Source organism: Staurois parvus, unplaced genomic scaffold (assembly GCF_062004578.1).
Source record: "Staurois parvus isolate SC_StPar_1 unplaced genomic scaffold, SC_StPar_1.0 ptg000019l, whole genome shotgun sequence".
Lineage (NCBI taxonomy): Eukaryota > Metazoa > Chordata > Amphibia > Anura > Ranidae > Staurois > Staurois parvus.
In genome coordinates this window covers 16336051-16357321 of record NW_028317815.1, presented here as the reverse complement: position 1 = coordinate 16357321, position 21271 = coordinate 16336051, and the positions used below count along the sequence as shown (strand labels likewise).

General features: G+C 40.4%; 1 protein-coding gene across 1 annotated transcript in view; it reads left to right on the top strand.

Annotated features, from left to right (window-relative positions):
• The window catches only part of LOC149472909 (pendrin-like), a 55204-nt gene that overhangs the window by 6569 nt on the left and 27364 nt on the right, over positions 1–21271 (top strand). The window contains exons 9-13 of the mRNA XM_089685155.1: positions 2289–2436; positions 7939–8052; positions 9647–9724; positions 10313–10408; positions 13620–13726. Coding sequence (XP_089541281.1) covers positions 2289–2436; positions 7939–8052; positions 9647–9724; positions 10313–10408; positions 13620–13726 — 543 coding nt within the window. The remainder of the gene's footprint in view (positions 1–2288; positions 2437–7938; positions 8053–9646; positions 9725–10312; positions 10409–13619; positions 13727–21271) is intronic.

The following is a 21271-nucleotide window of genomic DNA, read 5'->3' as shown; positions in this document are numbered from 1 at the left end:
CCCCCTCCTCTGCCCAGGAACAATAAAAGAAAATCGATACAGACCTCAGATCAGCACAGACATGCACAGCGCTTTCTCTCTTCCTCCCGTGTACATGTAGACAGCGGAGGAGAGGGAGGTGGCTTCGGTGCACTCTGCTGGGAGCCAGCCAGGGACAGAGCTGTGGATCAGTGTAACTGGTGCGGTGTCAGCTCTGGTGCCCCAGCCGATGGACCCTGTGTCGGTCCACCTCCCCATTGCACACAAAATGAGCAGAACTGAGCCCTGGCAGCTCCCAGTCTCAGCACTCAGATCATTCTGTGTCCTGTGTCACTTCTGCTGGGAGAAGGTGGGCCATGCCGCCCCCCTGAAAAGTGCCGCCCTAGGCAAACGCCTTGCTTGCCTCACGGTAAATACACCCCTGCAGGAGAGGGGGTAGGAGTAGTTAGCTCTCAGCTGTGAGGTAAGAGGAGGAGCCATCTGTCATTCTGGCAGCTGGGTGGTTCCTGACAATACTGTCCGGATCCTTCCAAAGGCTGAAGCGGCTCTGCCACATCAGCTGCTATCAGCTAACTCTGGGTCACAGGAGAGCAAAAGTATGTGAACTCCTGTAACCCATAAAATAAGTATTGCCATAAAAGCTTAGACCATTCAAGTGGTAAAGGTGATTTATAGTGATATTTAGAAAACAAACATACATATTCAGCTCTATGCTGCAGCCCACCAACTGATTGTCTGCATAGAGTTGAGAATAGTGACTGTCAGTCACTGCACCCTGCTCTGCTCCTCAAGAGATCACTGGAGCACCAGGCTGGGGAGGGGGCCAGCATAGCTGGCTCTGCTTCTCAGCCATGTACTGAACGGTGGAACCAGCTGCCACCAATATTGTCAGGTGCTGCCCAGTCCACTGACCTGCTGTCAGCTGATTCTGGGTCACAGGGGAACATTAATAAATGTACTCCTCTGACCCTAAACAGAGGTATGGTTTGTTCATACTTGTCTTTGAAGCACTCATTTTAAAGAGTGGTTAAGTGTTCAGGTAGGGGAGGGTTGGGGAGGTACTTTAGTGTAGGAGATAAACAGTTACTTTCTAAAACATTGGTCAGCTACACTATGCACACTAGCTCTTAAAGCCATAAGCCCTGTGTTGAAAACTGAATCACAAATAAAAATGCCTGAATTATAAAAAAAAACAAAAACAAATAGATCCCTATCTGGGAATCAAACTGAGCATTTAAAGTTAGAGAAATGTACTTTTCTTCGTTTTGTGTATCAAACCCACTGGGTCCTAGAAATTCACTTTTATTGATTATAACATTTAAAATGCAAAAAATTAGCAAAGAAAAAAGAGCTAAAAGTGTGTGTGTGTGTATGTGTGTGTATGTGTGCATATATACATATTACACAGACCTTTAGTCAGTTTAATCCATATACTTGGATTTAAATAATTTATAATCGAATGTCTCTACTATAGTTTTAGAGGAATGAACACAACAGGTGTTCCATTTATAACATTTGTGATAGTCTGAAAATACCTAAACTGTATACCTGGACTTTCAAATAGAGAGAAGTTGCTTTTCTCCTTTGTATCAAAGTAGTGAACAACAGAATGAACACATATTCAGAAAATCCAGAAGAGAAGCCATAAATGCTGTTTGCAAAGCCCTATGTAAATGTTCAACATTGCTGAGATAGAAAATGTAGTTATTAGTGTTAAAGTGGAACTACATTGCATCTGGGAATCACAAAGAAAAAATGCTATTTCATTCATTTTTAATATTCAAAGCAAACTCGTCCATCTATCCATGCTTTTTTTTGCTGAGAAACCACTTTGAAAAATACCCCCCTAGCATTTCTGGCCATGGCCATCTTGAGTAAGGGCAGATGATTCATATAGCATGTTTTTCCTGGAATCCATCTGCCCTTAGCTCTGGCATGCAGGCTGGAGGGTGTGCTTATCTGAGAAAACCCCTCCTCCTGCCCTGAAGACTCCTGGGATGTAAGACATCATTTGCCTAGGCAAGAAAACAGGAAGTAACTGAAGAAACATAAAAAAAACAAGTAAATATTATGTACTTTCAAATCTATTTACTAATGATAGCAGCATACTGATTAAAATAGTCAATGTTGATTGAAAAAATAAAATTCTGCTTTAATATATCCTTGACAAGGTAGAGAATAATCATTGTTTTTTATTTGAATAATTTGAATATGTTGAATTTTTAAATGATGTACAATACAAAGCAATGTTTTTGAACCACAACATTTATAGAGGTAACATTCATTCTCATGTCTTTATTTTTTCTTAGTTTTATCCCCCCCATGACTCCAGATGCAAGCATGTTTTCTCAATTGATTGGCTCAGCATTTTCCATTGGTATAGTGGCCTATGCTGTGGCTGTATCTGTGGGGAAGGTGTATGCCACCAAACACAGTTATTCAATCAATGGCAATCAGGTAAGCAGCTTGTTTGCTCTGTTGTAATTCATCCACTTGCATTAGCAGGTCTTTCTTGCTTGTTCATGACAAACACAAATTACCTTAGTTAAATGGTTAATCTGAGTTGTGCAGTATACCCCGTAATTAGCATAATTAACTGCATGGGACAATGGGTTCTTTTTTAAAAAAAAAATTTTATGTTTCTCATCTGCCATAGTGATGTTTAGTATTTATCTGCTTACTTTGGAAGTTACACAACAGTTTGCAGTTTAAAAAAATCTACAGAATAGAAATCTCAGAAGAAGGACAGTCAATGATATATAGCTAATTGCCCAATATATATACAGTCAGGTCCATAAATATTGGGACATCGACACAATTCTAACATTTTTGGCTCAATACACCACCACAATGGATTTGAAATGAAACTAACAAGATGTGCTTTAACTGCAGACTGTCAGCTTTAATTTGAGGGTATTTACAACCAAATCAGGTGAACGGTGTAGGAATTACAACAGTTTGCATATGTGCCTCCCACTTGTTAAGGGACCAAAAGTAATGGGACAATTGGCTTCTCAGCTGTTCCATGGCCAGGTGTGTGTTATGCTCTCATTATCCCAATTACAATGAGCAAATAAAAGGTCCAGAGTTCATTTCAAGTGTGCTATTTGCATTTGGAATCTGTTGCTGTCAACTCTCAAGATTAGATCCAAAGAGCTGTCACTACCAGTGAAGCAAGCCATCATTAGGCTGAAAAAAAAAAACAAACCCATCAGAGAGATAGCAAAAACATTAGGCGTGGCCAAAACAACTGTTCGGAACATTCTTAAAAAGAAGGAACGCACCGGTGAGCTCAGCAACACCAAAAGACCCGGAAGACCACGGAAAACAACTGTGGTGGATGACCGAAGAATTCTTTCCCTGGTGAAGAAAACACCCTTCACAACAGTTGGCCAGATCAAGAACACTCTCCAGGAGGTAGGTGTATGTGTGTCAAAGTCAACAATCAAGAGAAGACTTCACCAGAGTGAATACAGAGGGTTCACCACAAGATGTAAACCATTGGTGAGCCTCAAAAACAGGAAGGCCAGATTAGAGTTTGCCAAACAACATCTAAAAAAGCCTTCACAGTTCTGGAACAACATCCTATGGACAGATGAGACCAAGATCAACTTGTACCAGAGTGATGGGAAGAGAAGAGTATGGAGAAGGAAAGTAACTGCTCATGATCCTAAGCATACCACCTCATCAGTGAAGCATGGTGGTGGTAGTGTCATGGCGTGGGCATGTATGGCTGCCAATGGAACTGGTTCTCTTGTATTTATTGATGATGTGACTGCTGACAAAAGCAGCAGGATGAATTCTGAAGTGTTTCAGGCAATATTATCTGCTCATATTCAGCCAAATGTTTCACAACTCATTGGGAGCCGCTTCACAGTGCAGATGGACAATGACCCAAAGCATACTGCAAAAAGACCAAAGAGTTTAAGGGAAAGAAGTGGAAAGTTATGCAATGGCCAAGTCAATCACCTGACCTGAATCCGATTGAGCATGCATTTCACTTGCTGAGTAGAAAACTGAAGGGAAAATGCCCCAAGAACAAGCAGGAACTGAAGACAGTTGCAGTAGAGGCCTGGCAGAGCATCACAAGGGATGAAACCCAGCGTCTGGTGATGTCTATGCATTCCAGACTTTAGGCTGTAATTGACTGCAAAGGATTTGCAACCAAGTATTAAAAAGTAAAAGTTTGATTTATGATTACTATTCTGTCCCATTACTTTTGGTCCCTTAACAAGTGGGAGGCACATATGCAAACTGTTGTAATTCCTACACCGTTCATCGGATTTGGATGTAAATACCTTCAAATTAAAGCTGACAGTCTGCAGTTAAAGCAAATCTTGTTCGTTTCATTTAAAATCCATTGTGGTGGTGTATAGAGCCACAAATGTTAGAATTGTGTCGATGTCCCAATATTTATGGACCTGACTGTATATATATATATATATATATATATATATAAATATATATATATATATATATATATATATAGGACACTCTGTAATTGGTAAAAGAAAATTCATCCAACTGTTAAAGTGGATCCAAAGCCACTGTTATTCTTTATGAATAAATTAGGGAAGAGTTAGAACCTCTGTCAGGCTTGTATTACTGTCTGTGCTCCCTTTGGGGAGACTGACACTCTATTTGTCCTGAAACTGTCACTTGAACTGAAAATTTAAAAATTTTATGTGGTCACTGGAACAGGAATTGAGAGGGGATATCTTCCACAGGAGACATCTGTTCTAGTGGCAACTGTCTAAAACAGAATTTTCTTCCTTTAGAGGGATCCTATCTCACTTTCGTTCGGCTGTCTCCTAATCTATCCACCTTTAAACGATCCCTGAATACCTCTCTTTAAAGAAGCTTATCCTGCTTCTACCAAGTAAACCACCATTTATTTCCTCCATCAGCTCATCTCCCCAAAGATATTAGCTTTTGTATCACTCAACCCTTCCCCCTAGATTGTAAGCTCTAACGAGCAGGGCCCTCTGTTTCCTTTTGTACCAAATTGTATTGTAACTGTAATGTCTACCTTCAGTTTGTAAAGTGCTGCGCAAACTGTTGGCGCTATATAAATCCTGTATAATAATTAAAAAAAAAACACTGAAAGAGAATCATGCCAAAGAGACACAGACAGCAAAAAAAGAAAAAAAATGAACATTCCCTACTCGAACCAGAACTAAAAAAGAGTTTTGGCTTTAAATATGCTTTAATTTTTACTTAGGACCACTTTTTTCAGAACGCAGTGCACCAAATCACAAGGTATTGTGGTACCATGTGATTTGGTGCCTGCAAACATGCTGTGTTTGGGGTGCGTTTATTCATTGTCCACCCGCACGCTCTCATAAGCGCAGCATGTTAACCCATGGTGTGGGAAATGCGCATGAAATGTACCTCTCCCTAACTGGATTTTGGTGTGAACTGGCCCTTATTGTTGCTATTGGTGTAAATGCACTGTACAATAAATACAGGGTGATTGAAAAGCAACTCCTTATTTTAAAAATCTTATAATTTATTTTTTAATCATTATTTGTACAAAAAATTAATATGAGAAGAACACACATAATATGGAGTTTTATTTAAAATTCTTCTTGAGCACAGTTCATACACAGTGAAAAGAGAGGCCACTTTCCCTTGCTGCTTGTCAAATGGACTTTTTTGGGCTCTGAGTGAACATTTCTTGAATTGTTCTCACTACCTCCGGGTCACTGGCATTGGAAGGGCGACCGCTTCTTTGAGCATGCATTACATAACCTGTTGCCATGAGTTTTGCATGACAGTTCTTGATCTGAGCATGTTTTCCTTTGATGGTCCTCCACCATCTTTCCACTTGAACAACTGATTTCCAAACTTCGTAGCGTGCCGCTAACTGGGCACGCTATTGTACAGTTAAACGTCTGGACATCTTTATGGGACTTTGAATTTTAAAACAAAATAATCAATCTGAAAAGAAAAACAACAATACAGATTTAAATAAAATCTGCAAAGTGCAGCGCTTTATAACAAAATATGAAGTTTGACCTCAAAAGTTCGATCAGAAATCGATCTATACACACACATAAATGGTCAGTATCCCCTCTGATGATGTGCCTTAGCACGAAAGGCCTCAGGAGGAACTGACAGCCTGTGACACCTCTTTACCACCCAGACCACGAGGAGGTCTGGGTGCTTGCTTTTAAAGGGGTCGGCAGACACAGCTACATATCATCCAGAGGAGGGATACCTGCACCTGGAAGGAACGTGTGCTGTGACTGATACAATTTCAAACTAAGGAGGCCTCGTAAGCCCAGCAGATCGATTGAGGACATCTCTGCACCTGGAAGGAACGTGTGCCGTGACTGAGCCAATTTCAAACTAAGGAGGCCTCGTAAACCCAACAGATCGATTGAGGACATCTCTCCCTGTGGGATATCGACATCCGTTTGATTGGATATACAAAACGCGCATTTCCTATGTGCGGTCGGTGAGTGTGCATTATTGCCATTTCCCGGATCCGATATAAGCTGTGTTCACTAATCGTTCGCTCGATTCTATGAACATTTATGTGTGTGTATAGATCGATTTCTGATCGAACTTTTGAGGTCGAACTTCATATTTTGTTATAAAGCGCTGCACTTTGCATATTTTATTTATACCGGAGGTGGTTGTGATCATCTTTAGTGCTATTAGCTGCTTGCTTGAGTATTTTATTAGTAGCACTCACTTTATTGCATATTGCCGAACAATACAGATTTAATTGTCATATATTAAGGAACATACATTATACATTTTTTATATGAAGTTACTTTTTTTCTCAATTCTTTAAATAGTTTAAAATAGGGAGTTACTTTTCAATCACCCTGTAGTATAATCTGTATAACTGTTACGCTTTGTAAAACTCTATAAAAACTTTTGTGGCTACGTCTATTTTTAAACTATATTAAAATTGATGTTTATGTAATTGTGAACATGGGAACACATTTGTGCGCTGGTTGTAGACACCACAGATGAACTCCCCATTGAGTTTAAAAAAAAAACACTTCTGGTTGCAGTACTCACCTTCAATCCAGAGCAGACCCCTGCAGTACCTGTTCTCAGCCATAAGATGTCCTTGGTCTTCTGAGCTGAATGACTTCTGGTTTGATAGTCTCTAAAATCAATCTACCGCAGTGGTACTGGAGCTGCTGCCAGACATCCAAGAGGCAATACCCCATCTGGCCACCATGTTAGTTTAAGGTGGACAGTCAGGGGTAGCAAAATTGTGGATCAACTGTCTTTTTTTACTGCTGCCCAGAGGCAAATGTAAATGATCCCTAAAAGTGCAGGGCATCATGGTTCTGCCCCCTGGGGAGGTGTCATGATGGTTACTGTGAGTATTGATGCAGAAAGCACCACTAATGTCATCATGTCAGCATCCCTCTTTTCATTATCCAGGACCACTGGTGGGAAAAGAGTGAAAGACCCCATTGGGGTTTATTTACTAAAGCTGGAGAATGCAATATCAGGCTCACTTCTGCATAGACACCAATCCGCTTCTAACCTCAGCTTGTTTAATTACACTTTGGCAATAAAATCTGGAAGCTGATTGCTTTCTATGAGGTGAACCTGATTTTGCACTCTCCAACTTTAGTAAATCAACCCCACTGTATCATGTGACTGACCAAACAACATTACTAAAAAGTATTTATGAAATAAAAAAAACACATAACATACTACTGAGGGCCTCAAGAAGGGGATTCCTTTGGTGGTAGGAAATCATGAAGCTCAGATTTGGGCTTTAAAAAGCCAGTATACTCAAAAACCCTAAACATATTTATTGTAATATGTATACCCAACTATTGCTGGCATGAGCCAACAGTAATTATGGAAAATAAATCAAGAAAAGGAAAACAGATTAAGTAACAAACTAATAGTCTCTAATGTTTTCTTTTATTATAGCAATGACTTATTAAAACAGTTCTGTTATTTTTTTCTTGCTTACAGGAGTTCATTGCATTTGGGATCAGTAACCTATTAAGTGGGGCTTTCTCTTGCTTTGTTGCCACTACTGCCCTGTCACGTACGGCTGTCCAAGAAAGTACAGGTGGAAAAACTCAGGTGAGTGACAAACATATATCACAGCTGTGCACAAAGGACAATTGTTGGAAGACATAGAAGATGTTCAGTTTCATTATATGCAATTCGCAGTTTAGACATTTAAAAGCAAACACAAAGAAGCAGTGCAACAGTCTTAGTTTAAAACAAAATTTAAGAAAAAGTTAATAGAAATATACTCGCAAACAAAGCAGTAAAGGATGCCTGCTTTTAACTAGTTTTGCATTTGGCTAGGGTCAGTGTCACTACTGGTAGCATGAGGCAATACTTGGACCCTACAGAGGTTGTACAGGCAGTCCAACTCCTCAAGGATGGCACATCAATACGAGCCATTGCCAGAAGGTTTGCTTTGTCTCCCAGCACGGTCTCAAGAGCATGGAGGAGATTTCAGGAGACAGGTAGTTACTCTAGGAGAGCTGGACTGGGTCATAGAAGGTCCTTAACCCATCAGCAGGACCGATATCTGCTCCTTTGTGCAAAGAGAAACAGGATGAGCACTGCCAGAGCCCTACAAAATGACCTCCAGTAGGCCACTGGTGTGAATGTCTCTGACCAAACAATCAGAAACAGACTTCATGAGGGTGGCCTGAGGGCCTGACGTCCTCTAGTGAGCCCTGTGCTCACTGCCCGGCACCATAGAGCTCAATTGGCATTTGCCATTGAACACCAGAATTGGTAGGTCCACCATTGGCGCCCTGTGCTTTTCACAGATGAGAGTAGGTTCATCCTGACCACATCCGACATACGTGAAAGGGTCTGGAGAAGCCGTAGAGAATGTTATGCTGCCTGTAACATCGTTCAAAATGACCATTTTGGTGGTGGGTCAGTGATGGACCTACGGTGGTGCAGTGGTTCCTGGGTTCCATCTGGTGCACGACAATTCCTGGCCTCATGTGGGGAGAGTATGCAGGCAGTTCCTGGAGGATGAAGGAACTGATACCATTGAATGGTCCCCACGCTCGCCTGACCTAAATCCAAGAGAACACCTCTGGGATATCATGTTTCGGTCCATCCAATGCCGCCAGGTTGCACCTCAGACTGTCCAGGAGCTCAGTGATGCCCTGATCCAGATCTGGGAGGAAATACCCCAAGACACCATCTGACGTTGTCAGGCATGCATACAAGCACATGGGGGCCATACAAACTACTGAGTACCATTTTGAGTTGCTGCAATTACATTTCAGCAAAATGGACTAGCCTGCTGCATCATTATTGCACTTTGATTTTCGGGGTGTATTGGAATTCAGTCCTCTGTAGGTTGATTTTTCATTTCCATCAAACGATGGGTCATCTTTACGTTCCTAACACATTACCCAGTCCATATCAGTATAGATATCCAGCATGGTATTTTTCCCCATTGAGATCTGATGTGTTTTCAAAGTGTTCCAGTGTACTAAACAACTTAAAACATCCGTATTTCTAAACCTGAAAATATGTCTACGTAATTGAATCTTACTACGCTTTCTGCTTTTATTATGATGGCTTTCCAAGTTAAGTGTTTGTTACTAAGTTACAATATGTAGTAATTCATGGTTAACATGATCTTCTTGTGTTTATGATGGAATCAATACATTAAATAAAAATCTGTATTTTCCAGATTGCTGGTATAATTTCAGCCTTCATTGTGCTAATCGCAATAGTAGCACTTGGAAGACTCCTTGAACCATTGCAGAAAGTATGTATTTTAGTAACTAGATTGTCAATGCATTTTAATATTATGAACTCTTATTATTACCGCATATATCCCTATCTGTATGCATAGTATAAACACAGGCTCTAAAATAAACACATTATTCCTAATTCATTTCTACCATATATATTTATTCTTTTTTAAATGTAAAAGTGTTGTGTACTTTACCTTACCTGAACTTTAAATCTATTTTTTTTAAAACTTGGCTTTCTTTTCAATGTTGCACGACATACATTTTGAAGATATATTTTGGCACCTTGCACTTGTGCTTTGCGGTTAATGTTAGAGATTATACCATAAAGCACCATCTGGGAAATTATTGCTTATTGAGTCTATTCATGTAAGTCATTAACCACCTTCCTGTGTTCTCATTTATCCATCCTAATGGTGGTGGTAATGGAAGAAAGAAAGGCACAGGATAAACATTTCCTGGTTACTATCTTTCTTTTCCATATAACATGATAGTTATGTATTACTACAAGGTAGCACTTTGTAAGGAAATGGTGCAAAGCTGATATACTATCTTATTCTATATGAAGATCATTAAAATTGTATTATTGTCTCTTTCTTCAGTCAGTACTGGCTGCTATTGTTATTGCGAATCTTAAGGGAATGTTCTGGCAAGTGTTTGATGTTCCGCCGTTATGGAGACAGAATCGATGGGACGCCGTGAGTACTCGACACTGCTTTATTTCTAAAAAGATTCTGTAGCCGTACCCCTGTGGGAGCCATTTTATGAAGCCTATCCTCCGAAGATGCCCTGACCTTGCAAGCTCCTCATCTCTTTTGGCACTAGACATGTGCAGAGCGAAACAAATTTGTTTTTTTTTTTCATTTCGGATCGTTTTCTTAGGTTACTAATTTTGTTTTGTTGCATTCGTAACAAAATTAGTTTAGTTTACTGTCATTTATTAATTTTTTAACAGATTCAAAATTTTCCAAATGAATCTATGGATTCTATTCGAATTTGAAGTATTCAAATCAAATTCAAAGTGAAAATATCAAACCGATCTGAATTAATTTTGAAGAATAGCTGGTTCTATTCTATTTAAAATTTGAAATTCAGGAGATGGCTATATCTATTTTATTCCTTTTTTTCGTATTCTATTCTATTCTGTTCTTTTCTATTCCAATCTGTTTCTATTCCTTTCTTTTCTATTTTATTCTTTTTGAAATTCTAATTTAGAAAGACAGCTATTCCATTCCATTCCTTTCTATTATATTCTTTTACTTTCTATTCTATTCTTCTAATTTCTATTCTGTTCTGTTTTATTTTGTTCTGTTTTATTCTGTTCTTTTCTATTCTAATCTACTCTCTTCGTCTCAAAATTCAAATTTTAGAAGACAGCTATATTCTTTCTATGCTATTCGAAATTTGAAATGCGAATTTCAGAAGATGGCTATATTCTATTCTGTTCTATTTTTGTCTATTCTATTATTTCATTTCCTAGTCTATTCTTTTATATTCTAATATTTTCTGTTCTATTCTGTTTTATTCTATCCTATTGTTTACAAAATTCAAATTTCGGAAGACAGCTATATTCTAGTACGCAGAGTCTTTGAAGGAATCAGCAATAGTCAGCTATATGTGTACATTTCAAATTAGTTTTCAAATTTGATTTTGTTGTCACATTTATTTCTAATTGAATTCTAATTCAGATAATTCATTATTTTGTTTTGTAATGTAGAATTAGTTTAAATTCGCAACTACCGTAATTTAGAAATTCAGATACATCCAAATCTCCGAATAATTAAAATTTTGTCTGAATGTCTATTTGACACTCTAGGCTCAAACATGGTTTAGACAATCAGTTTTCAATAGATGGTTTACCAAGGATAACCAACTCAGATTAAATGGGCAATAGACACAGAGTTCAGTATCCACAGTTGTATTAAGTGATTAATCATGATACAAATCGGTGCTCAGGGGGTTACAATTGGTTTGTACAACAATGTACACATTCAAAAGAGAACAAATAAGGTAACCCAAATTAGACAGCAGTAATTTAATAGCACCGGCAACTGTAATTACTTTGGAAAATTACAAGATTGACTAAAGTTGTTGCAGCACTGGCTGTGAGAGAAGAAGGCCCAGAAACAGTCGACTTAACTGCTTCCCGATCGCCCTATAGCAGAAATACTGCTACATGGTGGCATGGGTGTGCAAAATCAAGTATATATACGTGATTTTGCAGTCTCAGGTAGGGGGCGAGCGTGAGGCATGAGCTTGCCCTATCCACGCCGCCATTAACGGCCAAGGCTGTCAATCACCGGGTTCTGGCCGGTGATTACTCACCGACACCTGGTGATTGCTGAGCATCTCCAATGGGGAGGAGACCTGTTTGTAAGCAAAACAGTTCTCCTCCCTGTCAGCTCGTGCATACTGCTTTGGATGGCTGTGCATAGCACTGATCACTGTATTGGTGTCACTGCTGATGTCAGTGACACCAAGTCAGTTCCCCCAGTGTCAGAATGCCTGCCGCAGTCCCGCTATATGTTGCTGATCGCCGCCATTACTAGTAAAAAAAAAAAAATCCAGTATATATACCGCCATTTGTAAGCTCTATAACTTTTACATAAACCAATTAATTTACATGTATTGGGATTTTTTTTAGCAAAGACATGTATTACATTTATGATGAAATTAGATTTTTTTTTTTACTGGACATGTTTAATAGCAAAAAGTCAAAAATATTTATTTTTTCTCAAAATTGTCAGCCTTTTTTTTTCATAGCGCTAAAAATAAAAAAAGCACAGGTGATCAAATACCACCAAAAGAAAGCTCAATTTGTGGGAAAAAGGACATAAATTTCATTTGGGTTCAGCGTTGCATGACTGCGCAATTGTCAGTTAAAGTAACACAATGCCATAACGCAAAAAATTGCGAAAGGGGGGTAAATCCTCTGGAGGGCAAGTGGTTAAACAACCGCTGACACCAGGTAAAAAGGGACCTGGTGAATGTCCTATTTATGTGTATAGCTAGGTATAGCTAGAACTGGGTACCCCTTTAACTAAGCAATAGCTATTTGTAATCAAAAATAGAGTAATAGAGTAAGAAGTCGAAGCTAAAATCTTCTGCTAGCATGTTGGGGCCCTTTAATTGTGATGAATGATGGTAAATAACAAAGTCAGGTCTGCAGACAGATCAAAGAAGTAAAAAGCTAGGTTTTCTCAACCGGCGTGGATATATGCAGATGGATATAGGTGTCTGCTAGCAGTGTAAGCAAAGGGTGGGCAATTAGCATCTCACCAATCCCTATTCATTTATGGCTGCAGGATGAGCTGGATAAGGTTTGCACCCCTCAGAGGGAAGGTCAGTATTTGCGCAGCCGGCTACGGTTACTCTGCCAGCTGTAATGGGACAGTAAGGTGACAGTCTTGAATCTGCAGAAACCAGCCATTTTGCCTTTAGCAAAAATGATGAAGCTGCACTGATGTACACTTGTTCTGCTGCTAATCAGACCAGGCCACTGAGTGTGTACTCAGGATGGCACCACCTGACTGTCTCATAATAAATGCCCAGGTCAAGAGAGCGAGCCCGACAGATGCAGTTAAATTTATAGCCTCTCCCACAATCCCTTGTTGGTTCAGCTCTTCTGGGATTTGTAGTTTGAAAAGGTCTCTGGAATACAGAGAGGACTGGCGCAAAACTACAGGTTCCAAGATCATCTGCTGTCTCACAGGAAGAACTGCTCTCCCTCCATAGACAGGAAGTGATGTAATGACCCATATCTTGAGCACTAGAAAGGACCTAAATAGTCCACAGTTAATTTTGGAGATGTTCAGCTGAAGCACCTGCCTATAATTCAAAAGAACCCTAAATGATAAAATGTGCTCCTCCATACCTGTAATGTTGTTATATTTCTATATGTTATTCCAGGTCATTTGGGTCTTCACTTGCATTGCTGCCATCCTACTCGGACTTGATCTAGGACTGTTGGCTGGAGTCATTTTTGGACTACTGACCATTATCCTTCGTGTTCAGTTGTAAGTACATCTACATACCTCTGCCATAAAAATATACAGCACAGCAACTGGCATTGAATAAATTGACAATCAAAGGAGAATATTGCATTTTGAACCAATATCACTGAAACCTACTCATATTAAAAAAATCCTTCCAGCCAATCCGTTGAACTAACTGGCTCATGAATTCAACATGAAACGTTGAAAGACTGTGGACATTTATTTTTTAGTTGATAAGTTTTTGTTTTATATCATAAAATTCAGAAGTAGCCCTTGGGCAGCAAGTGGGCATGTTAATGGCTGTAATCCAAGCCATTCTCAAACACCGACACTGACCTGAGCAGCTTTGTTCAGTGTGATCATTGTGATGACCAATCACAGCAATCACAGATGTAAACAGTGTGCTGTGTACTTCTAAAAGCCCTGCCCTTCCAAAAGATGACAGATAGGAAGGAGTAACTAATAAATGACCGACTCATCCACTAGATCAGCAGCTGCAGCAGCAGTAGCAGTAGAGGATAGTGTTTAACCCTTTCATCACTTGTATATCTCAGCTCCATGATGTCTCTGTATAAACATTTTATTAATCCCTTAAAGTGGATGTAAATGTGACGATCACGATGTCAGACCCCTGCCCTTCTCACCAAACTCGTGACTGAAGGACTAGCCAATCTAAAACCGGGCTGTCACGTGCGTAACAATGCCACGCCCAGCTGCACCCTGCACACCGATTTTCCAGCTAATTGGACCACAATCGATGTATCGGCAGCCTGGGAGCGATTGTTACTGGGTCAGGTTAATTACGTAATTAACCCTTCACACTGCCAACACCTCCTTTTTGTACAGAGAAAGAGGAAACTCGGCAATATCAGCAATAACACTAGGATGGTTGAAATAATCGTCTGTATACCACTGTCACCGCAGACAGGTTATACCGAGGGTTAAACACACATGGTAGCGCTTTTCAGCGGCAGGAATTCGTAAGTTGCATTAAAGAGCTTTAGAAACAGTTCGATACTTTAAGAAAGTAAGATTTATTACTAAAAGGTCAAAAGAGTGCAATAAAAATATTTACAGAAAAAAGATGCAGCCAATATATACAGTATATATAAATATACAGAGAGCAATAACACAGCAAAGAGATAACAGAAAGGAATTTAGAGGGTTAAAGTACTTGCCAGTCCACCTTGGTTTAAGCAGCTTCAATTGTCATAAGTCAAAAGGATTTCTTGTCTCTACTGCTAGTTTCGATGTTAAACGCAGGAGACTCTGTGTTAGGGATCCGGGTATGACCAGAAATGTGTGGACTGACACAGGGAAGTAGCAGGCTTCAAGAACACAGGCGTAGTCAGGCTGGAGAGGTGGAATGGTCAGGCAGGCCGTAAGGTACTGTCAGGTGCCACCTGGCAGTGTCTCTAGCAGCCCACAGCACGGATTTCCTCAGGGCGCGGGGTCTAAGTACCAGCCTGCTATTCACCAGGGCCCCTGATGGTGGGGATGGACTTGGTGCAGACTGGAACCAGGTCGCGACCCCTGAGTGCGTCCGGCTGTGGTAGAGAGTACTGGCAGGGGAGTGCAGGAACGGAGTCTGATGGGAAGAGGCAGGCAGACTTACCAAAGGTGATCCGTGTGGGATGGATGGATCGTCGGGTGAAGTAAGCGTAGTCAGACAGGCCGGGTCGGTATCGTGCGGGCAGCGTGGTACAGGAGGAGCAAGCAGAGGTCACAAGACAGGTTCAGCAGGTAGCGGGCAGCGCAGTACCGAGGATCAGGCAGAAGGATGGTCAGGCAAGCCAGGGGTTCAACAGGAGATGGTCAGAAGAGGTCAGGATCAAAGCAGGGTCAGCAACAAGGCAGGAACACAGGATACCAGGTACAGGGGCTCATGGGAAACATACACCAAGGCCCAGATCACAGGCCTGGTCATTCCTTATATGCACTTCCTGCAATCAGCCTCAGGTGTTTTGGCTGATTGCAGGAATGAGCCTCTGGTTGCTGAGAGCACCTGCTGGCCAGCCCTGGTACTGCAACCCACAAGGCAGGTGAGTCCCACCACTATTGGCGAGTCCATTCCTGACACTCTGCTTTCTCTCACACACCACTCCAAGCATAACAGCCCTTTTTCTAGAATCTCAGCAGGGTGTCTCTTTGGAGTAGTGACCAATGGTCTCCTTTTGGGGAGGGAGGTGTAGGTGGAGCCCGAAGTTATGACTAGAAGCTCTCTTAGCTGCTATTTTTTTTTTTTAATTTAAATATTTATTAATTTTTCATAAAGATAACAATACACTTTCGTCTTTTTCATAATAAATACACAATTCCTTCTTATCCTTTATTTTTCCCTTCTTAAAACATTACCCCCTTCCTCCTCCCCCCCAAACAACCCCCCCACTCTGCGTTCTTCCCTACTTTCTGTCTAAAGCAAGCGTATCCTACCCCTCTTCTCTTCTCGTTTCTACTGCTTCATATATATTCGTTTGAAGTACAAAATCCTCCCATTTCTCCCATCTCCTATTATATATCTCCATCTTACCCTCTTGGATATAGTATAATTTCTCCATCTTACTAATCTGATTTACTCTCTCTACCCAATCTTTTTCTCTCGGGACCTCTAAACTATGCCAGAATCTAGGTATCAACCCCTTTGCTGCATTTACATAGTACCATATACCCGAATCCTTGTATTTATTCACTGGTATATCTGTCTTATGTAACAAACACACTTCTGGATCTAATCCTATCTTTATCCCTGAGATTTTCTCTATTAAGTTGACCATTTTCTCCCAAAAACTTTGAATCCTTGGGCATTCCCACCAAATATGAAACCACGTACCAATCCCTCCACACCCACGCCAGCACTCTTGTGTTCTCTCTATACCCATTTTATGTTCTACCTTTGGTGTGATGTGCCATCTTACCAAACTTTTATAATTTACCTCCACTTCTCTCATGCTGATATTTTCATGTGTGAGTCTATATATTTTCCTCTGTTTATCCTCATCTATCTCTGTCCCCAAGTCCTTTTCCCATTTTTCTATATACATTGGTTTTACCTCTGTGACTAATTCAGTGAGAATTTTATATATTTTTGCCGTGCCCCGTTTCCCCTCTCCCCGTGATTCCAACAACTTCTCAAATAAGTTCCAATCCTTTCTCCCTCTCATAGGTTTCGGAAGACTCTCAACAAAGTGTTTTAATTGGTGGTATTTCCACTCATCGATCTTAATAAAAAGTTCCCCTCCACCTTTCTTTAAATCTTTTAATGTTTTCAATTTCTGTCCATCCATAATATCCCTTAATTGAATGTCTTCCTTTTTAATCCATTTTCCCATAATCCCCTCTATACCTGGTGGGAAATATTCCATATTTCTTAGTGACATTAATTGTGAATTAAAATCCCACTTCATACGTTTATGTAAATTATCCCAAACCTTTAGAACATTCAGTGTATATACACTCGTGGTATTTTTTAAACCTCTATATTGTATTGGTGCCCATATGCTTCTACTCAGGTCAACTCCACTCAGTTCGTTCTCTATCTTAACCCACCTTTTTCCCCTTATATTGTGTGTCCAGTCATAAATTCTTGTTAAAACTACAGCGTTATAGTATCTCCTAAAATCTGGCACTCCCAATCCCCCTCTCTCTTTACCTCTACTCATCAGGTCATAGGATATTCTAGGTTTTTTATTTTTCCATATAAATTTTGTTATCATCTTTTTAATTTCTTTAAAAAAGGCCTCTGGGAGACTTATTGGGATCATCTGAAATTTATACAAGACTTTGGGTACAATTATCATTTTTATCAGATTTATTCATCCTAACCAAGAGGGAATTCCTCTTCCCATTATCTTCAGTTCCTCTTTGATCTCATTTAGAAGAGCAATATAATTTAATTTATACAATTTTGTATATGAAGCAGTAAGTTTAACCCCTAAATATTTTATCTCTGTATCTCTCCATATAAAAGGGAATTCTCTTTGTATCTTTTCTTTCTCACCATTTGGAAGATTTATGTTTAAGATCTCAGTTTTTGTCGGGTTGATTTTTAAGTTTGATATTTCCCCATACTCTTTTAAACTTCTTATTAAATTCGGGAGTGTTATCCTAGGATTTCCCACATAAAACAACAGGTCATCTGCAAAAGCTGCCACTTTATGTTCAGTTTCCCCTATTTGTATTCCCTTTATATCTACGTTCTTCCTAATTGTTTCCAACAAGGGTTCCAGTGATAATACATACAACAATGGGGACAGTGGGCATCCCTGTCTTGTCCCGTTTGACATCCCAATGGGCTCAGACTTTTCACCATTTACCAAAATAACCGCGGATGGCATTTTATACAACTTTCCTATCCACTCCCTCATTCTACCACCTACTCCCATGATCTCTAGGGTATCCATCATAAAGCTCCAGTTTACTCTATCAAAAGCTTTTTCGGCATCGATCGAGAGCACCACTGCTGGGGTTTTCCCTTTTTTAGCTTTCTGGATCAGCAACAAAGTTCTGATTCCGTTGTCCCTACCCTCTCTCCCTGATACAAAACCAACCTGATCTCCCTGAATCCATTCCGGCATCAAGTCTTTCATCCTATTTGCTAAGACCTTTGCATATAGTTTTGTATCTATATTTAGGAGTGCAATTGGCCTATAACTAGAGCATTGAGTAGCGTCCTTCCCTTCCTTATGTATAAGTGTTATATGGGCTTGTAGGGATTCCTGTCTAATCTCCATTTCTCCACCCAGGGCATTCATATACTCCTTCAATTTAGGTATTAACAGTTCACTATATTTTTTATAATACCTCACGGTATATCCATCTGGGCCAGGGCTTTTCCCCACCTTAGTATCTTTCAACGCTATCTTTATTTCCTCCTGTGTAATTTCCAACTCCAGGGATTTCAATAGATCTTTATCTATCTTTGGTAGTCCTGCATTTTTTAAATATGCCCTTCTTTTTTCTCTATTTTTATTTTCACTATTATTTGCTAAATTCTGGGAATTAATATTATACAGCTTGCTATAATATTCCTTGAATACCTTCCCAATCTCTTTAGTAGAGTGAGCCATTTCTCCCTTGGGATTTCTTATTTTTTCTATATAATTTCTATTTTTCTTTTTTCTCAGGGTTCTCATTAAGTGTTTTCCTGGTCGATCTCCCCATCTATACCTCTCTACTGCTACTTTATTGAGTACTCTCCTCCTTTCTTCTTCAATTAATATCTCCAACTCCTTCTTCTTTCCTAATACCTTCTGCCTTATCTCACTTGTTATTCTATTTTTATGGATCTGTTCCAGGTCGTATATTTCTTTTAAGAGCCCTGTCAGTTTCTTACTCCTTTCCTTTTTCTTTTTTGTCCCTAGCGCGATCAATATACCCCTAATATATACCTTATGGGATTCCCAGACAGTGGCCACTGATACATCCCGTTTCATTCTCTTGAAAGTATCTTTCCATCTCTTTTCTGATCTGCTGATCGGTCTCTTGATCTAATAAAAGGGCCTCATTTAACCTCCATCCTACCCCCCTTGTCAACTGCCTCCCCCATCTTACCTTCATTATAACTGGGGCATGGTCTGAGATAGTCATTGTCTCTATTTCTACTTTAACCACCCTCTCAATAAGTTGATGATCTACCATTATATAATCCAATCTCGAGTAAGTCTCGTGTGCATTAGAGAAGAAGGTATAGTCTCTTTCCTTTCCATGCGTTATTCTCCATATGTCCACTAGTTGGCCCTCATGTATCTCCTTCTTTAAGATTTTCATAGACCTACCTCCCTCTCGTTGCACACGAGAGGTTGTATCCATCTGTGGGTCTAAACATAAGTTCAGATCTCCCGCCACTATCAATCTTCCCTTTTTAAAATCCATCAGCTTTCTTAGTATCCCTTTCAGGTATACTTCAGGTCTCTTATTTGGGCAGTATATATTCGCTATTGTACACTCTATTTCCTGCAACCTACCTTTCAAAAACAAAAATCTCCCCTCAGGATCCGTCACTCTATCCTCTACCTCCCACCTTACATTTTTAGCAAACCCAATTGCCACCCCCTTAGCTCTCTTAATTGGGAAATCTGCATAAAACCATGTTGGATAGTTTCTAGTGATTAATTTAATATTTGACTTAATCTCAAAATGCGTCTCCTGTAAAAAAACTACCGAAGCTTCTCTATGTTGCAACTGATTAAATAGCTTAAATCTCTTCCCAGGACTGTTCAACCCCTTTACATTGTAGGTTATAAACTTTATATCTTCCATATGTCCTGTATACATCTCCTCACTATGCAGAGTATTTTTAAAAATTTCCCCCTATACCATCCTTCTCCCCCTCCCTCACCATATCCCTCCCCTTTCCCCTCCCCCCTCCCCAACCTCCTCCCCCTCCTAGGCCTCCTCTGCCTATGGATCATGTTCCACCTTTGATCCCTCTACAGGGGTTCAACTCCAACTATGACCGCTCACCTTCCCCCCCACCTCCCCAATGTCTCCTTTTCTATTGTCTCTCTATTTCCTCTTTTAACCAACTGCCATCTACCCGTGTCCAACTCTCCCTCTTCCACTTCCCAGCCCGGTATCGCTTGTCTCTGCAGTCCAAGTTTATCACAGAAGTCTTCTAAATCTTCCGGAAATTTTAAGATAGCTGTAATTCCATCCCTCCACCCGATTAAACTTGTATCGCGGCCCCATCTGTATTTCACATTATGATTTTTCATCACTTCTAATAGGGGTTTCAGTGATCTCTTCCTTCTCAGAGTCTCTGGTGTTAAATCTGCAAAAATTTTAATAATTTTCTCTCCGTATATAATATTTGTTTTTCCTTTAATCTTTTTCCATATCTCTTCTCTATCTCCGTAGTTATGGAATTTAACAATTATATCTCTTGGTTTTTCTATCCCTTTGTCTTGTTGATACTTTCCAATCCTGTATACTCCGTCCAATTTAAACATCTCCTCATCCACTTTGTCCATTATGGAGTTCAAAATTTTGCCAATTAGCTCTTTTAAGTCTTTTATATCTTCCCTCTGTGATAGTTCTGGGACTCCTCTTACTCTGAGATTATTTCTCCTTTCTCTATTTTCTTGTTCTTCCATCTTATTGTCAGGGACCACGGCTCCAGGGTCCGCGATCGCGGCTCCGTCCCTCGCGCATGCGCAGTGGCGGCGGATCGCGCCGGGACATGGGCACTAGGTCCCGGCGAGCCGCGGCTGACAGGACGCCGCGCATGCGCAGTAGGAGCCGCGGGCGCGCCTCAGGCGTCCAATGACAGCCGGGGGCGCGTCCTAGCCGGCCAATGACAGTGCAGGGCGCACTATTTAAAGATGCCCTGCACTGTCACAGATTGCCGCAAGGTCTTCTGTGATCCTGAGTTCCTGCACCTATCCTGTGACCCTGATTGACCCTGACTATTCTGCCTGCTCCTGCGTTTGACCCGGATTGTCCTGACTACTCTGCCTGCTCCTGCGTTTGACCCGGATTGTCCTGACTACTCTGCCTGCTCCTGCGTTTGACCCGGATTGTCCTGACTATTCTGCCTGCTCCTGCGTTTGACCCGGATTGCCTTGACCA